At 41.9% G+C, this 20,430-nt stretch overlaps 1 protein-coding gene across 2 annotated transcripts in view; it reads right to left on the bottom strand.

Moving 5' to 3' along the window:
* Positions 1-794: 794 nt before the first annotated feature.
* PRDX6 (peroxiredoxin 6) overlaps positions 795-20,430 on the bottom strand; it is a 29,667-nt gene continuing 10,031 nt past the window's right edge. For both annotated transcript variants that reach the window (XM_089668885.1, XM_089668884.1), the window contains exons 2-5: positions 13,292-13,448; positions 5,225-5,371; positions 4,994-5,140; positions 795-1,491 (exon numbers count right to left, since the gene is read on the bottom strand). In XM_089668885.1, the coding sequence (XP_089525011.1) occupies positions 1,360-1,491; positions 4,994-5,140; positions 5,225-5,371; positions 13,292-13,448 (583 nt within the window). In that variant the 3' untranslated portion in view covers positions 795-1,359. The remainder of the gene's footprint in view (positions 1,492-4,993; positions 5,141-5,224; positions 5,372-13,291; positions 13,449-20,430) is intronic.

Genomic DNA, 20,430 nt, shown 5'->3' with positions numbered 1-20,430 from the left:
ACATTAAAGTCCAAACTGAAGAAGCAGAAGTCTTCTGTATGCTGCACAGAACTGCTATTTCCCATGTTTCCAGGACTGTGTCTCTGGATGCCCAATCACCAGCAATGTCACATGAGAGTAAGGAGAGGCAATCACATTCTCCCCTCTGTGTCAAGAAGACTCCATATACCTTTATGGGCCAGGAACTAGTACAGGGGATTTCAAAGCAGCATAAAAGGAGGTACATAGGACACTAGAATATCTGTTAAAAGCACAAAAGGTAAATTGGAATTAGTGTATCAGTTAGTCCTCCTGCACACTTGACATTTTTACAGCGGCTGTTTTTGGCTTTTGACATTTTTTTCTACAGCTAGTAAACGCCCCAGCATGTTATCCTATGTGTCCATGCACACAGACTGTACTGAATGTTTTTTGGCTGGAAAAAAACCCCCAGGACTAGTGGGTTTCTAGAGGAGTTTTTTTTTTTTGCTGTAAAAACGCTCTAACACTGAAAAACATGGCAAAACAGCATTTTGGACTTTTTTTGACCAAAAAAAAAATTTTTGGTAAAAAAAAAAAAAACAAAAAACAAAAACACGGCTGAAAACCACAAAAGATGAAAAACACGGGAAAAACGCAGCCAAACGTCAATTCACAAATGCTAAAAAACTCACATTTTTAACGTGACCTTACACAGCTAATGTTACCAGCATTATCAAAATGTCCCATGTGCATAAGGACTTACCTTAACATGAACTACAGATATCTCCAACATTTATAATCTGTTTTTAAGAGCAATTAAAACAAAAGACCACTTTTCAGTTCAGTTGAAAAATTTATTTGTCAAAAATAATTTCACAGCCAGACTAGATACTTAAAATGCAAGCTTTATGTAGTGAGTACAATGCCTAGATGGTGTACAAAGGCTCCTGGAAATTGTTATTCCTCTAAACCAAATGGAAAAGATCTTCTTGAAGGAAATAAGAGACTACTTTAAGTGCATTGGATTTGGTCAAAAGGCACTCTGCAGCTTGAACAGATCTTCATAGGGCTTGACACCCCTTTAAATCCCCTGGTAATCAGATTGGCAAGTCTTAATAATTTTGAAGTACCAGAAGTGCAATAGTGACTAGAGATTTGGTGCAGGCTAACAAAACCCATTATTATACCACGCCTTACATGAAAAGCAAATATTCATTTATGATAGGTATAATATTAATAAGTTACTAATACAAAAATTACAGAATGATTCAGAGTCATTTTTTTTGTGGGCTGGAAATGCAAGTGAGGCAATCATACATAAAAAAGGTATTTGATTATTTGTGTAAAACCAGGTTCAATCTCTATTCACCGCCCAGCAGAAAGGTTCACCGTGGACGCTTAATGTGGTTGAGCAGTATACCGCATGTATTTCTTCCCAGAAGGCAGCTCTTTGGTGAAAACGCCACAGGGGAAGATCTTGCTGGCTTCCGCCTCTGGTACATTTGGTGTAACCATAACTCTGTCACCAAGCTGAGTGCATGAAAAGAAGGAGTTTGTTAGGTTGTATACAAAGCATATTCAACACAATGAATTAACTTACACAGTGTAAAAAGGCTTTAGATGTTATGGCACACTCACTACCTCACCTCAAAAAGGAATCTAGGCTTCAGCACAGTGGTTGTAAAGGTAGAAGGTTTCTACCTTCATGCATTACACCTGCTGTGTGCAGCAGCCCCCCATAATATTCACCTGAGCCTTATCCCGATCCAGCAATGTGCATGGGAGCCTCAACTGTCCTGAGTCGCTCTCTCTTCATTGGTGGAGACACAACAGTGAAAGTCATCGGCCAGCCAGCGAGCCAATGAGGAGAGAATGAGGAGTGGCTCAGAGCCGCGACTCTGTCTTATGGATGCATAGAGTGGTGCTCAGGAGAAAGCACACACCAGTGCCCCCAAAGCCAGCAGCTTGCTATTGGGGGTTGCCCTGTGCAAAACCATTGCACAGAGCAGGCAAGTATGACGTTTGTTGTTTTAAAAAATAAAATAACTGCTTTCCTATCACTTTAATATAGTCCCGCTGGTAGCCGAGTTGTGATGGCAAGTAATGAAGCTAAAAAAGCTGCTTGGGGTTTGCTAAAGAGGTTGGCAAACACGTGCTCTACACACATTGCTCTTATACAAAGATAAAGCCCGTGTGTACAAAGCCATAGTGATCCCAAAGGAGAGAGGTACTCAACTTCCAAGATACTTTATCCATAACAAAAAAAAAAAAAAAAAAGTTTGCCTGTAGTTATACTTTGAGTTGTTCACCCTCTCTATTTGTCCTTTTTACCATTATCATTGAAAGTAAAAGAAAATCCACAATTTCTGGGTTGTTCCCAGAAAAGTAATGGAAGGGGAAATCATCCACTGGGGAATTGCCCAAGGAATTCCCTTAATTTGCAGGGATTTTCTCTCACTTCCTATTTGGCTATGGGACAGGAAGTGAAGGGAAATCTCCGCAATGGGACATACAGTTGCAAGAAAAAGTATGTGAACCCCTTGGGATTACGTGGAGTTTTGCATGAATTGGGCATAAAATGTGCTCTGAACGTCATCTAAGTCACAACAGTAGAACACAGTCTGCTGAACATAATACTACACAAACATTAGATGTTGCCATGGTTTAATTGCACATAACATGTAAACATTCACAGTGCAGGAAGGAAAAAGTATGTGAACCTTTGGACTTAATAACTGGTTGACCCTCCTTTGGCAGCAATAACCTCAACCAAACGTTTCCTGTACTTGCAGATCAGACCTGCACAACGATCTGGAGTAATTTTGGACCACTCCTCTTCACAAAACTGTTTCAGTGTAGCAATATTCTTGGGATGTCTGGTGTGAATCGCTCTCTTAAGGTCATGCCACAGCATTTCAATCGGGTTGAGGTCAGGACTCTGACTGGGCCACTCCAGAAGGCGTATTCTGTGCTGTTGCAGCCATTGTTTTGTTAAATTACTTGTATGCTTTGGGTCATTGTCCTGTTGCATCACCCATCCTCTGCGGAGCTTCAGTTGGCGGACAGATGGTCGTACGTTTTTCTGCAAAATGTCTTGATAAACTCTGGAATTCATTTTCCCATCAATGACAACAATCCGTCCAGGCCCTGAGGCAGCAAAGCATGATGCTCCCTCCGCCATGTTTTACAGTGGGAATGAGGTTTGATGTTGGTGTGCTGTGCCTTTTTTTCTCCACACATAGTGTTGTGTGTTCTTCCCAAACAACTCAATCTTGGTTTCATCTGTCCACAGTATATTTTGCCAGTAGTGCTGTGGAACATCCAGGTGCTCTTTTGCAAACTTCAAACGTGCTGCAATATTCTTTTTGGACAGCAATGGCTTCCTCCGTGGTGGCCTCCCATGTACTCCATTCTTGTTTAATGTTTTCCTTATTGTAGATGTGTCAACAAAAATGTTAGCATGTGCCAGAGATTTCTGTAGGTCTTTAGCTGACACTCTGGGATTCTTCTTTACCTCATGCAGCATTCAGCGCTGTGCTCTTGCAGTCATTTTTCCAGGACGACCACACCTAGGGAGAGTAGCAACAGTGCTAGACTTTCTCCATTTGTAGACAGTCTGTCTTACCGTGGACACATGAACATCAAGGCTTTTGGAGATACTTTTGTAACCCTTTCCAGCTTCATGCAAGTCAACAATTCTTGATCGTAGGTCTTCTGAGAGCTCTTTTCTGCGAGGCATGGTTCACATCAGACAGTGCTTCTTGAAACCAGTAAACCCAAAACAGGTTTGTGTTTTTTAATGCAGGACAGCTGTCAGCAACACATCCAATATCACACTGATTGGAGTCAAGGTTGGCTCACTCCTGGCTCCAATTAGCTCTGGGAGAAGTAATTAAGCTAGGGCCTCACATACTTTTTCCTCCCTGCACTGTGAATGTTTACATGTTATGTGCAATTAAACCATGGCAACATCTAATGTTTGTGTAGTATTATGTTTAGCAGACTGTGTTCTTCTATTTTTGTGACTTAGGTGACGTTCAGAGCACACTTTATGCTCAATTCATGCAAAACTCCAGGTAATCCCAAGGGGTCCACATACTTTATGTGCAACTGTATATGGCAAACAAAAAAATCTGATAGAGGTTATAACCCTCCCTTGCTCTATCCAATGAAAAAAAGGTTTTGCCTATAGTTCCTCCTTAACCCCTTCACACCTAAGGGTAAAACAAATCTTAAAGCCCAAGTAAAATTTTTCAACTTTGACATGTGTTAATAAAATCGTACCTGCAGTACAGCTCAGAAATAATAGTGCACCGTTTGTGTGGGTTTTTTTTTTTAACCTAAAAACACACTGGACAGTGATACAAATTAAAAAAAAAACAAAAAAAAAACAAACAAACAAAAAAACACACAAGGGGGGGTGGGGGCTTAACAGTGACTGATCACTGTGATAGCCAATCAGAGACTATCACAGCGATCATGACCCAGAATTGGGAGTTCCAGATCCCAATCGTTATTACGGGACCTGGGGCTCTCCATGACACCCTGGTCTTTCTGCTGGGATCGCGCCATGCGCTCCCAGCACAAAGACAGATACACAAATATGCGGCCCCATGGAAAAAAGCCCAGTTCTGTGATGCCACATATTTATGCAACGTCAGCATCAAGGGGTTAAATTTACCTGATTGGCACAGCTGTAACATATCTAGAATGGTTTCGTTAAACGCATATTTGATATGCTATGATTAGCTATGATTAGCTTTGGGACATTCAATCTGAATAATCCAATTCACTTAGACAATGAGAGGCTGAATCTACTAGCAGCAAGTCAAAAATGTGCCTGGAGCCTTAAAGTGGATGCAAAACAATGCATGAAGGTAAAAAAAAAAATAGCTAGGCTTTATAACCGCTTAAACTGGAATATATTTTTAACATGCTGCCTATAGTGAAACACAGTATACTACAATTTCAGTGAAAGATAAAAGAGTTGCAACATGTGCGGTTAGCATTACACCAAACAAGTCATTGTTACCTTCCAGTCCACAGGGGTTGCAACACTGTGGTTTGCTGTAAGCTGCAGGGAGTCTATAACCCTCAAGATCTCATCAAAATTTCTACCAGTGGTTGCTGGGTATAGGATAGAAAGCTTCATTTTCTTATCTGGACCAATAATAAAGACCTGAAGAAATACAGAACAGAGGATTCAGTAATTACACATCACTGGAATTAAAGCATTAGTACTCATTATCCTCAGGATACTCACACATCGGGCGGTCACTGGCATACCCTGACTGTCCTTCTCATCAGGGTCCAGCATACCCAACAGTATAGCAAGTTCCCTTTTAGGATCTGCGATAATTGGAAAGGGCAGAGTCTCAGTTGGCTCATCGCAGTTGTAAGAGTTTATGTCCTGGGTTATAAAGAAGAAAAAAAAAACACACAAGAACTTTAATTGGTATCATAAAAATAACAGTGAATCTTTTAGAAATAGACATTGGTTGTAAAAATGTACAACACATACTTGGAAGGTTTGTAGGGGTACGGTAAACGGCAGTGCTAGGGCAAATATAGGACAATTTTAAAGTGACAACTTCACTAAAAGCCACCTACCTAAAAATACTTACCCATTAATCCCGATCCCAGGATCCCCACTGTGTGGCCCTGTTCAGCACCAGACAGCCTTTGCAGAATAAAGTCCTGGATGCATCCAGATTTTACGTTAGCTGCTCTCATTCATTTCTATAGCTGGTCTGTACTACTGGCAGCCCCCCAGAAGAGTACAGATACAACCATATGAATAAATGGGGAAAATGGTGCTAGGGAGCTGGGTGCAGCCAGGACTTTCTGCAAAGTCAGGTCACATATTATTATTATTTATATAGTGCCAACAGTTTGCTCAGCGCTTTACAATATAAAGGGAGACAATACAGCAACAATACAAGAGGGTTAGGAGGGCCCTGCTCCTTGGAGCTTACAATCTAAGAGGGAGGGGCTAGTGGTACAAAAGGTATTAACTGTGGGGGATGGACTGGAAGGAGGAGCAGAAGATTCCATTATTAGCTGAGGGCACGATAGGCTTCCCTGAAACAATAGGTTTTCAGAGATCGCCTAAAAGTGAGCAAAGTAGGCAATAGTCTGATAGATTGTGGTAGAGAGTTCCAAAGATGGGGGACGCTATGGAGAAGTCCTGGAGATGATCATGGGAGGAGGAGATAAGGGAGCTAGAGAGCAGGAGGTCGTACGAGGAGCGGAGAGTACAGTTTGGGTGATATTTGGAGACAAGATTGGTGATGTAATTTGGGGCAGAGTTATAGATGGCTTTATACATTATTGTTAATGTTTTGAATTTTATCTTTTGGGCAACTGGGAGCCAGTGGAGAGATTGGCAGAGAGGGGTGGCAGATACAGAACGGTTAGTAAGGTGGATGAGTCTGGCAGCAGCATTCATGATGTACTGAAGAGGGGATAGCCTGTGATGAGGTAGGCCAATGGGGAGGGAATTACAATAGTCAAGGCAAGAGATAACAAGGGAGTGAATAAGTTGCTTAGTAGTTTCCGAGGTTAAGATAGTAAACATCTCAGAAGGGGAGCTGAAGATAAACATTTTAGGTAGGTGGCTGCCACTCAGAGTGGTTTTGGGGGGGGGGTATTTAAAAAGGACAATTTCGCTAGAAGGGAAGTTGTCCTTTATCCAATACACTCTTGTATCATCAGAGAGGATATACAACTAGGTGAATTCCTGATACTTCATCTCCTGCAAATACCAAGAATTTTATACATTCATAGACGTACATTGTAGAGTTTTTGAAGAAGTTTTATTAAGGGCAATACCTTTCATATCTCAGTAATAGGCTAGTAATAGCAATACTAGGGCATTGCTTCTATCAATGATTCTACACCAACATTTTACAAAACGCATAGGCTGCAATTTACATCTGATCTTGGTATATCATGTCTTGTCCTAGCTTCCATAAACACTTCAATAGGGATGAATGCCAACACGTGTAAAATTCATATTGAAACCTCACCACATGAAAGAGGCAGGGGTGTGAATGTCGTCTTAGACTACATAGTATACATACTCTTTATATACTGTATTCTCTTGTTTTCTCTGGTTTCTCACTTTCTTATTAATAAAGCAACAAAGTCCTTAATCAGTGTAGAGGTCTCCTCCTAAATCACCTGATTAATGCAGGCTTTGCAGAGGAGGTTACAATACTTCTCCTTACAGCTTTTTTACTCTGTTCCTCCTATCTTCAAACATGCATGCTGCTAACTGGAGACTTCACTGTCCATTGTTAACTCTTTCCTGTGAAGACCAGAAGTTCAGGGAAGCAACACAGAGCAGGCGCAAGTAGCACTGAAAGTTGTAAATGCAAGGGTAGGAGCAAGAATTTTAACAAATAGTTTACACTGATTCTTAAGTGCCGCTTCACATACATGCGGATTGGATGCGGTTTGAACTGCATCCAATACGCATGCCATGTGAAAGAGCATTGCTTCCTATGGTACCTGTTCACATATGTCCAGTGCACTGGTAGTGCGGATTGAAAAAAAAAAAAAAAAGTCCTGTACAATTTCTGAGCAGTGTCGTCCAGTTCAGGTGTGGATTACAGGCTATTGACTTCTATGGGAGCAGTTTCTAAACTGCAAATGTGTGAACAGGATAAAATCCTGACCTGAACCAGATGCAAACCTGACCTGTACCACTGAACTACTGTATCAATTAGCAATGAAATCTGAGCTTCAATCCACACACGTGTGAATCAGCTCTTAATGATTGCACAGAAGATTAACCAATTGCACACATACACTCACACACACCAAACCAGTTGTGGATGCTGGGCATAGCACATACACCCCAAAAAAAAAAAAAAAAATGAAAACACACTTCTTCTGAATTACACATGGCAGGGTATGCAGCACAGTGGCTTAGTGATTAGCAGTCCTGTCTTGCAGCACTAGGGTCATCAGTTTGGATCCCAACCATGACACTACTTTGCATATTTTCCGTGTCCTCCCACATTCCAAAACACATGCTGGAAGGTCAATTGGCTCCTGTCTATACTGGCCCTAGTACTCTATGTAGTCATGGGAGGTAGGGAGCGTGGAATAAAAGGTCCTTGAGGGCAGGAACTGATGTGAATGTCCAACATATACTATGGAAAGCACTACATAAATTGACAGCGCCAGCCCTTCAGCCCTCTCCCCACATTTGCAAGCATTTCCCACCTGTCAAAATTACAGACGGGAGTTGCTGTATAAATACATCAGCTGTAATAGCTGCTCCTGTCCAAAAACAGATCGTCTGACACAGAATTTGTATTTACAGTTACATTTATCTGCATAGCAAATCGGTGATCTTTGATCTGCATATGTTGTCAGTTAAAGCCTAATGCAGGCCATACATGGTTCAAATTCTGAACGATTTTTTGTCCTAAAATCGAAAACGTCGTTTGCTCGGTAATCCGATGGTGCCATCAAGGATTTCAAAAATCAGCCGATCAAGTCATAAAGTTCACCCCATATAACAGGCGAAACTTCTGTGCCTTCCAGGTCACGGCTCATGCGCATATTCTTTTTGGAAAAATGATCGTACGATTTGACCATCATTGAGTCGAAAATCAGTTGTTTTTCACGAATTTTCCAACATGCCTGATCACCAAAAAGGGGAGGAACCATGAAAGTCAGCCGGTGCCATTGACCCATTAACAGAGCGAAAATTGGCCGATTATTCTTAGGTCGAATTTCGACCCATGTATGGCCGGCCTAACTCTAGCTTTGCTTTTATTTAAAAAAGTTTTTTTGGGTCAAGCTGGTTCAAAATTAACCATTTCTGTTACTACTAGATGCACCCATAGTCACCGCTGTATAAACTGTAAGTAGAATGAGGAGGATAGAAGTTGGTCTGAAAGCGGACCTTAAGTTGACTTACAAGTGAAAGTACTGCTTATCTGCCTGAATTGTGAAAGCGGGTGGGGGAGAATATACCTTTCCGCAGTCAGGGAAGGGGGGGATGAAATCGGGTGGAGAGCTGCAGGAGTGAGAACAGGTTACATGTTCCACCTTAAAACACAGGTGGAATATGTAACATGTTCCCAAAGGTGAACTTATCCTTTAAACCTAGAAGTAACCAACTTATCATCAGCAACTTATGCTGAGAAAAACACAGCTGCTGCCACTGCTAACCATCTCTCCTACTGAAAAAATACTAACTGCCTGCCCTTCCAGCAAATAGACAAACACACGGAGCTCTAGAGAGATTACGCAGGATTGAGTACACAATCACATGGGCAGCAGACACATCTGCCAGATATCCACACCTGTTATTTGCTCCAGTTGCCCCAGGCAGGCTCACACTTGGTGGTTTTCCCCAGAGCACCATAACTCGTTAAATAGACAAACAATTCTTTAACTCTCCTAAAGGGAATGTCAAGTGGAGAGTGTATATGTATAATCACCACTTGCCCTCTGGAAGATTTACCTCCCTTCGTGACCAGGCTATTTTTTGCTATGTGGCACTGCGCCACATTAACTGCCAATTGCGCGGTCGTGCAACACTGTACCCAAATTACATGTATATCATTGTTTTCACACAAGAGCTTTCTTTTGGTGGTATTTGATTACCACTGGATTTAATTTATTATGCAAACTAATAAAAAGACTGAACATTTTTAAACAAAAAAACCCCACATATACATATATATACACATACATATATACATACACACACACACACACATATATATACACACACATATATACACACACACACACACACACACACACACACACACATATATATACATACACACACACATACACACACACACACATATATATATATACACACATACACATGTGTGTGTGTATATATACACACACACACACACACACACACATACACACACACATATATATATATATATATATATATATATATTAATAAACGAGCGCTGGATAAAAAAAGATATAGCTGCTGGCATAAAAAAGGTAAAACCTCTAAAAACCTTTCCTTGAAATCGTAAAAATAAAATATAAGCATCGTTGATGTTAGATAAATAGAATGGATATTATATAATAAGGCATAAAATATCAAAACTATAACAATATTAAATCATATACATTTGCGCACTGAGGTGCTATAATGAATAATAGTGTAAAGGATAAACTGATCAGTCATAACAATTTGCACTCTATGGCGCTAAAAGCAATTAAATGTGAGAACATCCAAACTTGACCTCATAAGGTGCAAATAGTGGTGTATAAAATTTCCCAAAATCGAATAGCAGCAAATTGATGAAAATCAATGACTCTGGTGTCTAAAAAGGATGAGTGTAGATTGCACTAACCAGAGAGTGCAAACTAATGCGCATTTGAGTAAATCAAAGACCAACTCCTGGTCATCTGCATCTGGACACTGGATCAATGGGGGTCATCTGGCAAGCATCAGCTAGGCAGGTAGAACACTATAGGGCAGTGATGGCGAACCGCTGGCACGCAGAGCCATCTCAGTGGGCACGCCAGGAGGAAGAGGAAGAGAACGCGCTCTCCTGCGCACCTCCGGGGGCGCGCACCGGGCGATCTCCGTGATCGCTGTGTCCTGCGGACACAGCTGATCACGTGACATGGTAAAAGGCCAATCACAGCGGCCTTTTACCACGTGATCAGCCGTGTCCAATGACACGCTGATCACTGGGAAATGCAAATGCCGGTTCTCGGCTGCACTTTCCTCACGCTGTCAGATCGTGAGGAAAGTACTGCCGAAAACCGGCAGTTGTCAGAACAGGGATCGGCACCGATCATCAGGGTCACTGATCATCAGTGCCCTGATGATCAGTGCCCACCTGTGCCACACACAAGTTCCGCCCACTTGTGCCCATTAATGCGCCCACCTGTGCCCAGCAGTGCGCCCACCTGTGTCCAGCAATGCGCCCACCTGTGCCCAGCAATGCGCCCACCTGTGCCCAGCAATGCGCCCACCTGTGCCCAACAGTGCGCCCACCTGTGCCCAACAGTGCGCCCACCTGTGCCCAGCAATGCACCCACCAGTGCCCACCTGTGCCGCCCACCTGTGCCCACCTGTGCCACCCACCAGTGCCCATCAGTGCCACCCACCTCTCCAGACAGCAGGGGGAACCAGACATGCAGGTTAAGCAGGGTCACGAAGTTAGTGTTTTTTCATGTTATCATCCATTTAATTCAATCAAGTACTACACTATTGGAGATTTCTTCTGCTTTGGCTTGTCCAGGTGACCCTGCTTAACCTCCCTGGCGGTATTCCCGAGTGTAGCTCGGGGTAACATTTCAGTACCACAAATGGTAACCACGAGCTACACTCGGGAATACCCTGCGGCACTGCTCCGGCATGTGTTCTTCACTTACCTTACCCTGCGCTCCCACGATGTGTCCCCTGCAGCGTCCCCGGCCATCTCCTCCGGCCGATGCCGGCATCCGGCTTCTGTGTCCTGTCCCTGTGACGTCGGGACGTACGGGCGCCGCCGCCGCGAAATTTAAAAATTTTAAAAAATGTCATTTTTTTTTTTTTTTCATTTTACACAGTAAAACATTGCTGTTTCAACCTATTTCACATACATATTGTCCCTAGTGCTTTGTCCTGCGCCCCGCCTGCATTTTGTCTGTTCTTTCTGCCTGGAAACTGAGAAATGTCCACGGCGTCCAAAAAGTGTCCCCTTAGGTCAAAAGCGGTTTAGATCAGCTAGAGAACAGCGATAGTAAATCAGAACCACTTACAGAATTGAGTGATAATGATTCGTGGGGGAAATTCGTCATCAGAAACTGAAAACGATTTTGCGACTGAACTCAGCGATGTGCGAACTTGGCGCTCTATTTCACATTTCAGTGTTTTTGGTTTGATTATATTATTGAATTAAATTTTTTATTATTTTTATATTATTTTTATGATTATTTATTAAATTATAATTTATGATTTTGTGTTTCAAATTTTATCATACCCGGGATGTTTACTAGACTCTTGTTCGGACAGATTTCAGTGAGTTTTTCCTAAAAATTACAGCCTACAATAAAAAAAATACATATTTCCATGCAAAAAAATGGTACCGCTTTCAGCACCAAAAATCTGAAATAATCATACCGCCAGGGAGGTTAACCTGCATGTCTGGTTCCCCCTGCTGTCTGGAGAGTGCATTCCTGGAGCCTGGATATCCCTATAGTGTTCTACCTGCCTAGCTGATGCTTGCCAGATGACCCCCATTGTTCCAGTATCCAGATGCAGATGACCAGGAGTTGGTCTTTGATTTACTCAAATGCTCATTAGTTTGCACAATCTACACTCATCCTTTTTAGACACCACGGTCACGGATTTTCACCAATTTGCTGCTATTGGATTTGGGGAAATTTTTATACACCACTATTTGCACCTTATGACATCAAGTGTGGACGTTCTCACATTTAATTGCTTTTAGCGCCATAGAGTGAAAATTGTTATGACTAATCAGTTTATCCTTTACACCATTATTCATTATAGCGCCTCAGTGCGCAAATTTATATGATTTAATATTGTTATAGTTTTGATATTAATTTTATGCCTTAGTATATAATATCCATTCTATTATCTCTTTTTTTTTTTTTTTACTTTTTGCTATAAAACATATCCAATAAAAACATAAAAAGAAAAATGTAAGCCAAAATGTACTCTGCTACATGTAAAAAACAACAAAAAAACTGAAAACAAACAAATGTATATTAACCACTTGCCCTCCAGAGGATTTACCCCCCTTCCTGACCAGGCCATTTTTTGTGTTACAGCGCTCCGTTACTTTAACTGACAATTTTGTGGTCATGCAACGTCGCTATACACAGCTCTGTGATGTTTACCATCACAAAGCTCTGCCTGTGAATCACTGAGCTGATCAGCAGGTCCTGGTGCTCAGTCATTGGCTGGGACTCACTGAGCTTGTGCTGTAACGAATCACAGAACAGCTTGGTCAGCAGGTGCGCACTCTCCCCAGAAGCACTGAACACATACTAGCTACGTGATCCAGCACAGAAGAGCCGCTCTGCCGTCGGCAAGCAGATATATGCTGTGTGTTTATTTTAATACACACACTGTTTTTTCCCCCCTCGCTGCTGCTGTCATAAATTAAAGTTTTTGTCCCACATGGAAGGAATCTTTGGGGCAACAGAAGAAAATGGGGACGAGGTTTAACTGTAATGCACAAGTGAATCTTTTTTTAAAATGAGAACAGCAGCCTTTTCTCCAAAGGTCAGAGTTCCCCCAACTGCCCTGTCTCCATTTCAGTAACAGCCAGAAAGGACTAAGAATACACAATAAGTAGTTAATCTATACCTTGCTCCATCCCAGATGGTCTTCCACACAGTCTATGGACAAAGCAATCATAGAAACATTGCGCTTCTTGAATTCTGGTGCCAACTTTACTGCCCGCCCAAGCTCTGTGGTGCACACTGGAGTATAATCCCTTGGATGTGAAAAAAGGACACCCCAACTAAAAAGAAAGAAAGAAAAAATTAAGTTTAGTTCATTTACAATTTAAAAGTATCATATGCCACCTATTACATGCCTGAAAACAGACCGTGTGCGTTCACAGCCATGCACCCACTCCTGCACATCTGTCAGATTCTAACATACGGCTGTGTCTGGGAAGCCGCTGCATCTGCATTCACTTCCATAGGCTACCTGCATGCAAGTCAAGGGGGATGCAGGTGCAAAAAGCAAATACTTTTCAACTGGAAAGGTCCTAACCCTCCAACACTAAAACAAGTATCCCTACTGAGCAATGCAGATCACCCAAAATCAAAATAATCTACACTGGCAGATTCTGCCCTAATAAATCCCATATGGTCCACAATTCATGGATAGGGCCTTCTGCAGCGCAAGGCCCCTTTCAGATGGAGCAGACCATCAGTGGATCCGTCTGCTCAGTGGGGGATCTCTCTGCTGATCTCCGCTTAGCAGGCGGATGACAGGTCTGTGTCCGCTTGGACACAGCTACATGATGTCTGGAGGAAATACTTTTTTTTTTTCATTCAAACCAAAGCCCATATCCATTTTCAATCCCAAGCAATCCACTTGTATCCTTTGATCATATTTGGTGCTGGAGGATGGCCTGCTGGTACAAATCGTTTGATATTATTATTATTATAATACAGTATTTATAATGCACCAATAGTTCGCTCAGCGCTGTACATTACAAAGGGGGACAGAACATGTGACAGAACAATACCAATACAATGCAAAACATGAGGGGATTGAGGGCCCTGCTCTTTCGTGCTTACAATCTAGGAGGGAGGGGATGGTGGCACAGGAGGAGATAGCTGTGGGGGATGGAGTGGTAGGAAGAGTGGAGGAGGTCGGCAAGTTAGCAGGGGGTGGGGTAGGCTTCCCTGAAGAGATGGGTTTTCAGGGTGCACCTAAAGGAGAGGAGAGTAGGTGATAATCTGATGGGTTGGGGCAGGGAGTTCCAGAGGATGGGTGACACCCTGGAGAAGTCCTGGAGGCGGGCATGGGAGGAGCAGACCAGGGAACTAGAGAGGAGGTCTTGTGAGGAGCAGAGTGTGTGTGCTGGGCGGTACTTGGATATTAGGTCGGTGATGTAGTTCGGGGCAGTATGGTGGACGGCTTTGTACGTCAGTGTTAGGATTTTGAATTTGATCCATTGCGCAATCGGAAGCCAGTGGAGGGATTGGCAGAGGGGAGTGGCGGAAACGGAGCGGTTGGAAAGGTGAATGAGTCTGGCAGCCGTATTCAGGATGGACTGAAGCGGGGATAGCCAGCGGCGGGCCAGGCCAGTGAGGAGGGAGTTGCAGTAGTCGAGTCGTGATATGATGAGGGAGTGGATAAGCTGTTTAGTGGTTTCTGGGGTCAGGAATGTGCAGATTTTGGCGATGTTGCGGAGGTGGAGTCTGCACGAGATGGGCATTGTCTGCCTATGTTTGTTTGGGGAAGGCATTTATAGTGGTTTGTTCCAAGAAGCCAGCTGTCTGAATATCGGTTATGCTACCGAGTGTAACACTCTTGGGTGAGACTCGTAGAGCATAAACTGTACATACATGCTGTATAGTAAGAAATAAAAAGCTCCAATTTATTATTATTATACAAGATTTATATAGCGCCAACAGTTTGCAATTCTCTTAAAATCAGCTAAATAGCTTTGGGAGTGGTGGTTTATACGGTTTCAATACACGTTTCAGGAATATCTTTCTCAGCTGTACATTTTAATTACCCCTCTAGTCCATAGAACAGAAAAACACCCCCAAAATCTTTTTAATATCAGAGATACAAAATATGTTCCCTAGACATCACAGTCTAGGAGCAATGCCAAAAATACCACAGGGTTAAAGGGCCATACAAGTCTGCATTCCTGCAGTACACAGCACAGGCTGGACTGTTTAATCTGCTCTGACAAACCATGCTCGACATGTCTACCAAATCTGTAACATTATGCAATCTTTTTTTTTTTTTTTAAATTCAGATTTTTATTTATAAAAAATGTTTCCCATTTTACAAACAAAACATACAAAAACAAAATAGGGCAGAACAAACAAACCAACTAAAAAAAGAAAAAAAAAATATATCATAGGTAAAATGATTAACAAACTCATAAATCAAACATTAGGTTGTATACAGTCTATCCACTTGGACCATATTTTTTCACACATCCACAAAGAGTTCCTAAAATATTAGGTATGTTTTTCATAAAGAATTTGTTAAGCTCGGTTATCCATTCAGAGAGAATGGGGCGGAGGAGAGGTCCACTTGAGTACAATCTGCGGGCTATAATTAATGCTCTCAAGATAGTGAGTTGTAGATTTTGATCTTTGTGACCAAGTAAACAGGTTAAGAGGGTCGACCACCAAGTCAACCCCTAAAAGCCCATTAAGAGTCCCTACCACCTCAGCCTAATACCTTCTCAATTTGGAACAACACCACAGAAGATGAATGAGGGACCCAAATACAGTACAGTCCACATCTAACAACAAGTGTCATCTTTTGGAACACATTTTAAATAGGAATTCAGTAGATCTGTAATCTCTATGTAGAAAAAAAATACCTGTGTAAGTCTATGGGAGGGAGATAGGGAAACACTCTGAAGTGATTATAGGATATCCTTCCAGCTATCATTAGGAATAATTAAGCTTTACACACATGAAAGCTGTGTGCTAGCAGGCAGACTATACATGAGAAACATGCAAAATTACAAAGTTAAATTCAAGCTCTTGTGAAATCACTTGTACCCCTTCCTTACCTCAACTCCCATAGTTATACAAAGCCAATGCAAAGAAATGCTCAAATGATTGTATAAATATTTCAAACTTGCAGGTAACGTTTGTACTTGGGGATATACCCAAGGCAGTGGTTTTCATATTATGGAGGTACATGGGGCCTTAACTGCCATCTTGACTCATAGGGCTCATTGGAGGCAGGCTTCTTCCACGTTTTTTGCTGCTAGCCCACCAATGACATCAGCATGAGATCTGTGCAGAAAAATAAAGAAAATGCGCTTTTCCTTAGCGGTCACAAGCCCAGTCATTCTTTTGCTGATCTTGCCGTTTTTATCTATGATATCTCCCTGGAAGACACTTCTGGCTGGGGAAGGTGGTGGGGAAGGTGGTGGTGGTGGTGGTGGTGGTGGGGGAGTCTACTTTAAATGGTACCATATACATAAAGGATTACTGCAAGAAACCTTTAAAAAATAAATTTGTTAAAGATAAGCACAGGAGAACCTTCCAAATGCCCAGAATGCACTGAAAAGTGGTAAATTATTAACTATTTCAGAGACATACAGAGAGTAGAAGCAGAGACAGCACTATGTGTTGAGATAAATAGGTGTGAGTTGCTCATTAACATTTCTTTTGTTTCCAAGGATGGGAGAGGTCTGAGGTGTAAATTGGTCATTACAATGTGTGACAAGCTTGGTAGGAACATCCTCTGTTAAGTGTTTTGTCCATCTGAGTACCTTGAAAACTCTTTGCATGCATTTTTCATGATGAAAAAAGGTTTTGGACAGCATTGGGAACTGGAAGAGTTAAAACAAATTTCAAATGCAAACGCTTATAAACGCAATTTGCCACATTTAGCGTTTGAAACGCTGATAACATCGACGTCTGAACACAAGTTTGTTGCTTTAAAAAAAAAAAAAAAACCGACTATAAACTCAACTGCCTGTAAACGGCGATGTGTACATGGACACATAGGAAAACATTAGGGTGAGTTCAGGGGCTGCTGAAAAAAAGCTGAACATCTCCTAAACGTGAGTTTATCAGCTGCAGTGTACAGTGGGGCAAAACAGTATTTAGTCAGCCAATTGTGCAAGTCCTCCCACTTACAAAGATGAGAGAGGCCTGTAATTGGCATCATAGGTAGACCTCAACTATGAGAGACAAAATGAGAAAAAAATTCCAGACAATCACATTGGCTGATTTGGAAATAATTTATTTGCAAATTATGGTGGAAAATAAGTATTTGGTCACCTACAAACAAGCAAGATTTCTGGCTCTCACAGACCTGTACCTTCTTTAAGGGGCTCCTCTGTCCTGCACTCATTACCTGTATCAATGGCACCTGTTTGAACTTGTTATCAGTATAAAAGACACCTGTCCACAACCTCAAACAGTCACACTCCAAATTCCACTATGGTGAAGACCAAAGAGCTGTCGAATGACACCAGAAACAAAATTGTAGACCTGCCCCAGGTTGGGAAGACTGAATCTGCAATAGGCAAGCAGCTTGGTGTGAACAAATCAATTGTGGGAGCAATAATTAGAAAATGGAAGACATACAAGACCACTGATAATCTCCCTCGATCTGGGGCTCCAGGCAAGATCTCACCCCGTGGGGTCAAAATGATCATAACAGTGAGCAAAAATCCCAGGACCACACGGGGGGACCTAGTGAATGACCTGCAGAGAGCTGGGACCAACATAACAAAGGCTACCATCAGTAACACACTACGCCGCCAGGGACTCAGATCCTGCAGTGCCAGACGTGTCCCCCTGCTTAAGCCAGTACATGTCCAGGCCCGTTTGAAGTTTGCTAGAGAGAATTTGGATGATCCAGAAGAGGATTGGGAGAATGTCATATGGTCAGATGAAACCAAAATAGAACTGTTTGGTAGAAACACAACTCATCGTGTTTGGAGGAGAGAGAATGCTGAGTTGCATCCAAAGAACACCATACCTACTGTGAAGCATGGGGGTGGCTTTGGGGCTGTTTCTCCGCAAAGGGACCAGGACGACTGATCCATGTACAGGACAGAATGAATGGGGCCATGTATCGTGAGATTTTGAGTGCAAACCTCCTTCCATCAGCAAGGGCATTGAAGATGAAACATGGCTGGGTCTTCCAACATGACAATGATCCCAAACATACCGCCCGGGCAACGAAGGAGTGGCTTCGTAAGAAGCATTTCAAGGTCCTGGAGTGGCCTAGCCAGTCTCCAGATCTCAACCCCATAGAAAACCTTTGGAGGAAGTTGAAAGTCCATGTTGCCCAGCGACAGCCCCAAAACATCACTGCTCTAGAGGAGATCTGCATGGAGGAATGGGCCAACATACCAGCAACAGTGTGTGCCAACCTTGTGAAGACTTACAGGAAACGTTTGACCTCTGTCATTGCCAACAAAGAATATATAACAAAGTATTGAGATGAACTTTTGATATTGACCAAATACTTATTTTCCACCATAATTTGCAAATAAATTCTTTCCAAATCAACCAATGTGATTGTCTGGATTTGTTTTCTCATTTTGTCTGTCATAGTTGAGGTCTACCTATGATGCAAATTACAGGCCTCTCTCATCTTAAGTGGGAGAACTTGCACAATTGGTGGCTGACTAAATACTTTTTTGCCCCACTGTATATGAGCCCTAAAAGTAAAAACTGCAAACTGTGCACACTGACAGAGCAGAGCAGTATGCATGCTCAACTAGACTATGCTCAGACACTCAACACAGCAGGTACTTCCATATACCTGTATGCTCAGCTTGGCAGAACATTCTGGGACTGGGGGGGGGGGGGGGGTGTTAAAAGATCAACATAGCTTTTCACACCTGTCTGATCTTGTTCCATTAGACAGGAGAGATGTGCAGTCATTTGACTACAGTAACACTACACCTTGGAGGTTAACAGTATGGTTACAAATACATTGGGAATAAATCCTTTAACAATAGGCTTTTGTAACTGTGGTCACATGATGCAATGTACACAAATGGGTGTAAAAACAAATCATTTCCTGGACAATATGACACAAGACACATGTACAGTACATCTTTGTAATACTACTTTCTATGTCTACAATTCTTAAATGATTTTCTTTCAATGGATACAATATATATATATATATATATATATATATATATATATATATATATATATATATATATATATACACACACACACACACACATACATATACATACATACATATACACACACACGTATACATATACACACACACACATTTATTAATATAACAAGAGGAGCGCTCCAGCTACAAACGGTCAATTGAAGCAACCAATCAGAATCATCTGCTGGTATGTTCCCATTAAGCACTGGTTCACGCTGATGTGAATGGTCTTGCGATTTGACCGTTCAAATCGCATCTAATGATCAATGATCAGCAGTGGAACCGTTCTAATTGGTAGGGTAGGTTCACACCTATGCAGGTTGCGTTTGAGGTGTTCCTGCATTGCGTTTTTGATGCGTTTCACTTTTTGTTTTTATTATTTTCTTGTCGCTAGGCAGATTTAATCCACAAAACACAGCAAAAACACACTACATGCTTTTCTGTAGCACTCCCATGGAAGTCTATAGAACCAAAAACGCAACGTTTTGTGTTAAAAAAAAAAAGTCCCTGACCCTTTCCAAAAAACGCACCGGTAAAAAATGCGGAGATGTGAACCTGTCACATAGGAAATCATGTTAAATGGACTGTACTGAGTTTCTGCAAAACGCGTAAAAAACGTTTAGGTGTGAACCTAGGGTTAAGTAGTTCCTGCACTACTTTTGCCGATTTGGGGTGTGACTTGCAGACATCTGTGCATAAAGTCGCACAGATGTCTATGAAGATGCACCCGAAGTCGCACTGCCATCCGACTTTGAAATAGTGACTGTCATATGCCTTTAAGTGTTCTTTGTATTTTGTCTCTGCTCCTCCCTTTCCTTTGGTTTAGTTCATTCTGTATAGATAGCTCCACCCCTTTGTTCATGTTCTCAGTAATGCACCTCAGCTTCAAGCCTCATGTCTCATGGAGTAGATCACATTATGATCTTTTGACCTATCCGATGTTCATTCTAGTAAGATTCTCTCAGTTTATGGAATACACTTCACAAGGTGTCGTCTGGATCAAGTCACTGCTGGTTTATTCAAATAAGATTGGCGTTATCGCTATCTCATCACAACTATACGTTACAGAGATCACACGTTCAATGCTTAAATTGGAGAGACAGAACAGCAACTTCATGTGAAGT

Source organism: Staurois parvus, unplaced genomic scaffold (assembly GCF_062004578.1).
Source record: "Staurois parvus isolate SC_StPar_1 unplaced genomic scaffold, SC_StPar_1.0 ptg000066l, whole genome shotgun sequence".
Lineage (NCBI taxonomy): Eukaryota > Metazoa > Chordata > Amphibia > Anura > Ranidae > Staurois > Staurois parvus.
Note: the sequence above shows the minus strand (reverse complement) of the source record. Positions and strands in the feature narration are given on the sequence as shown.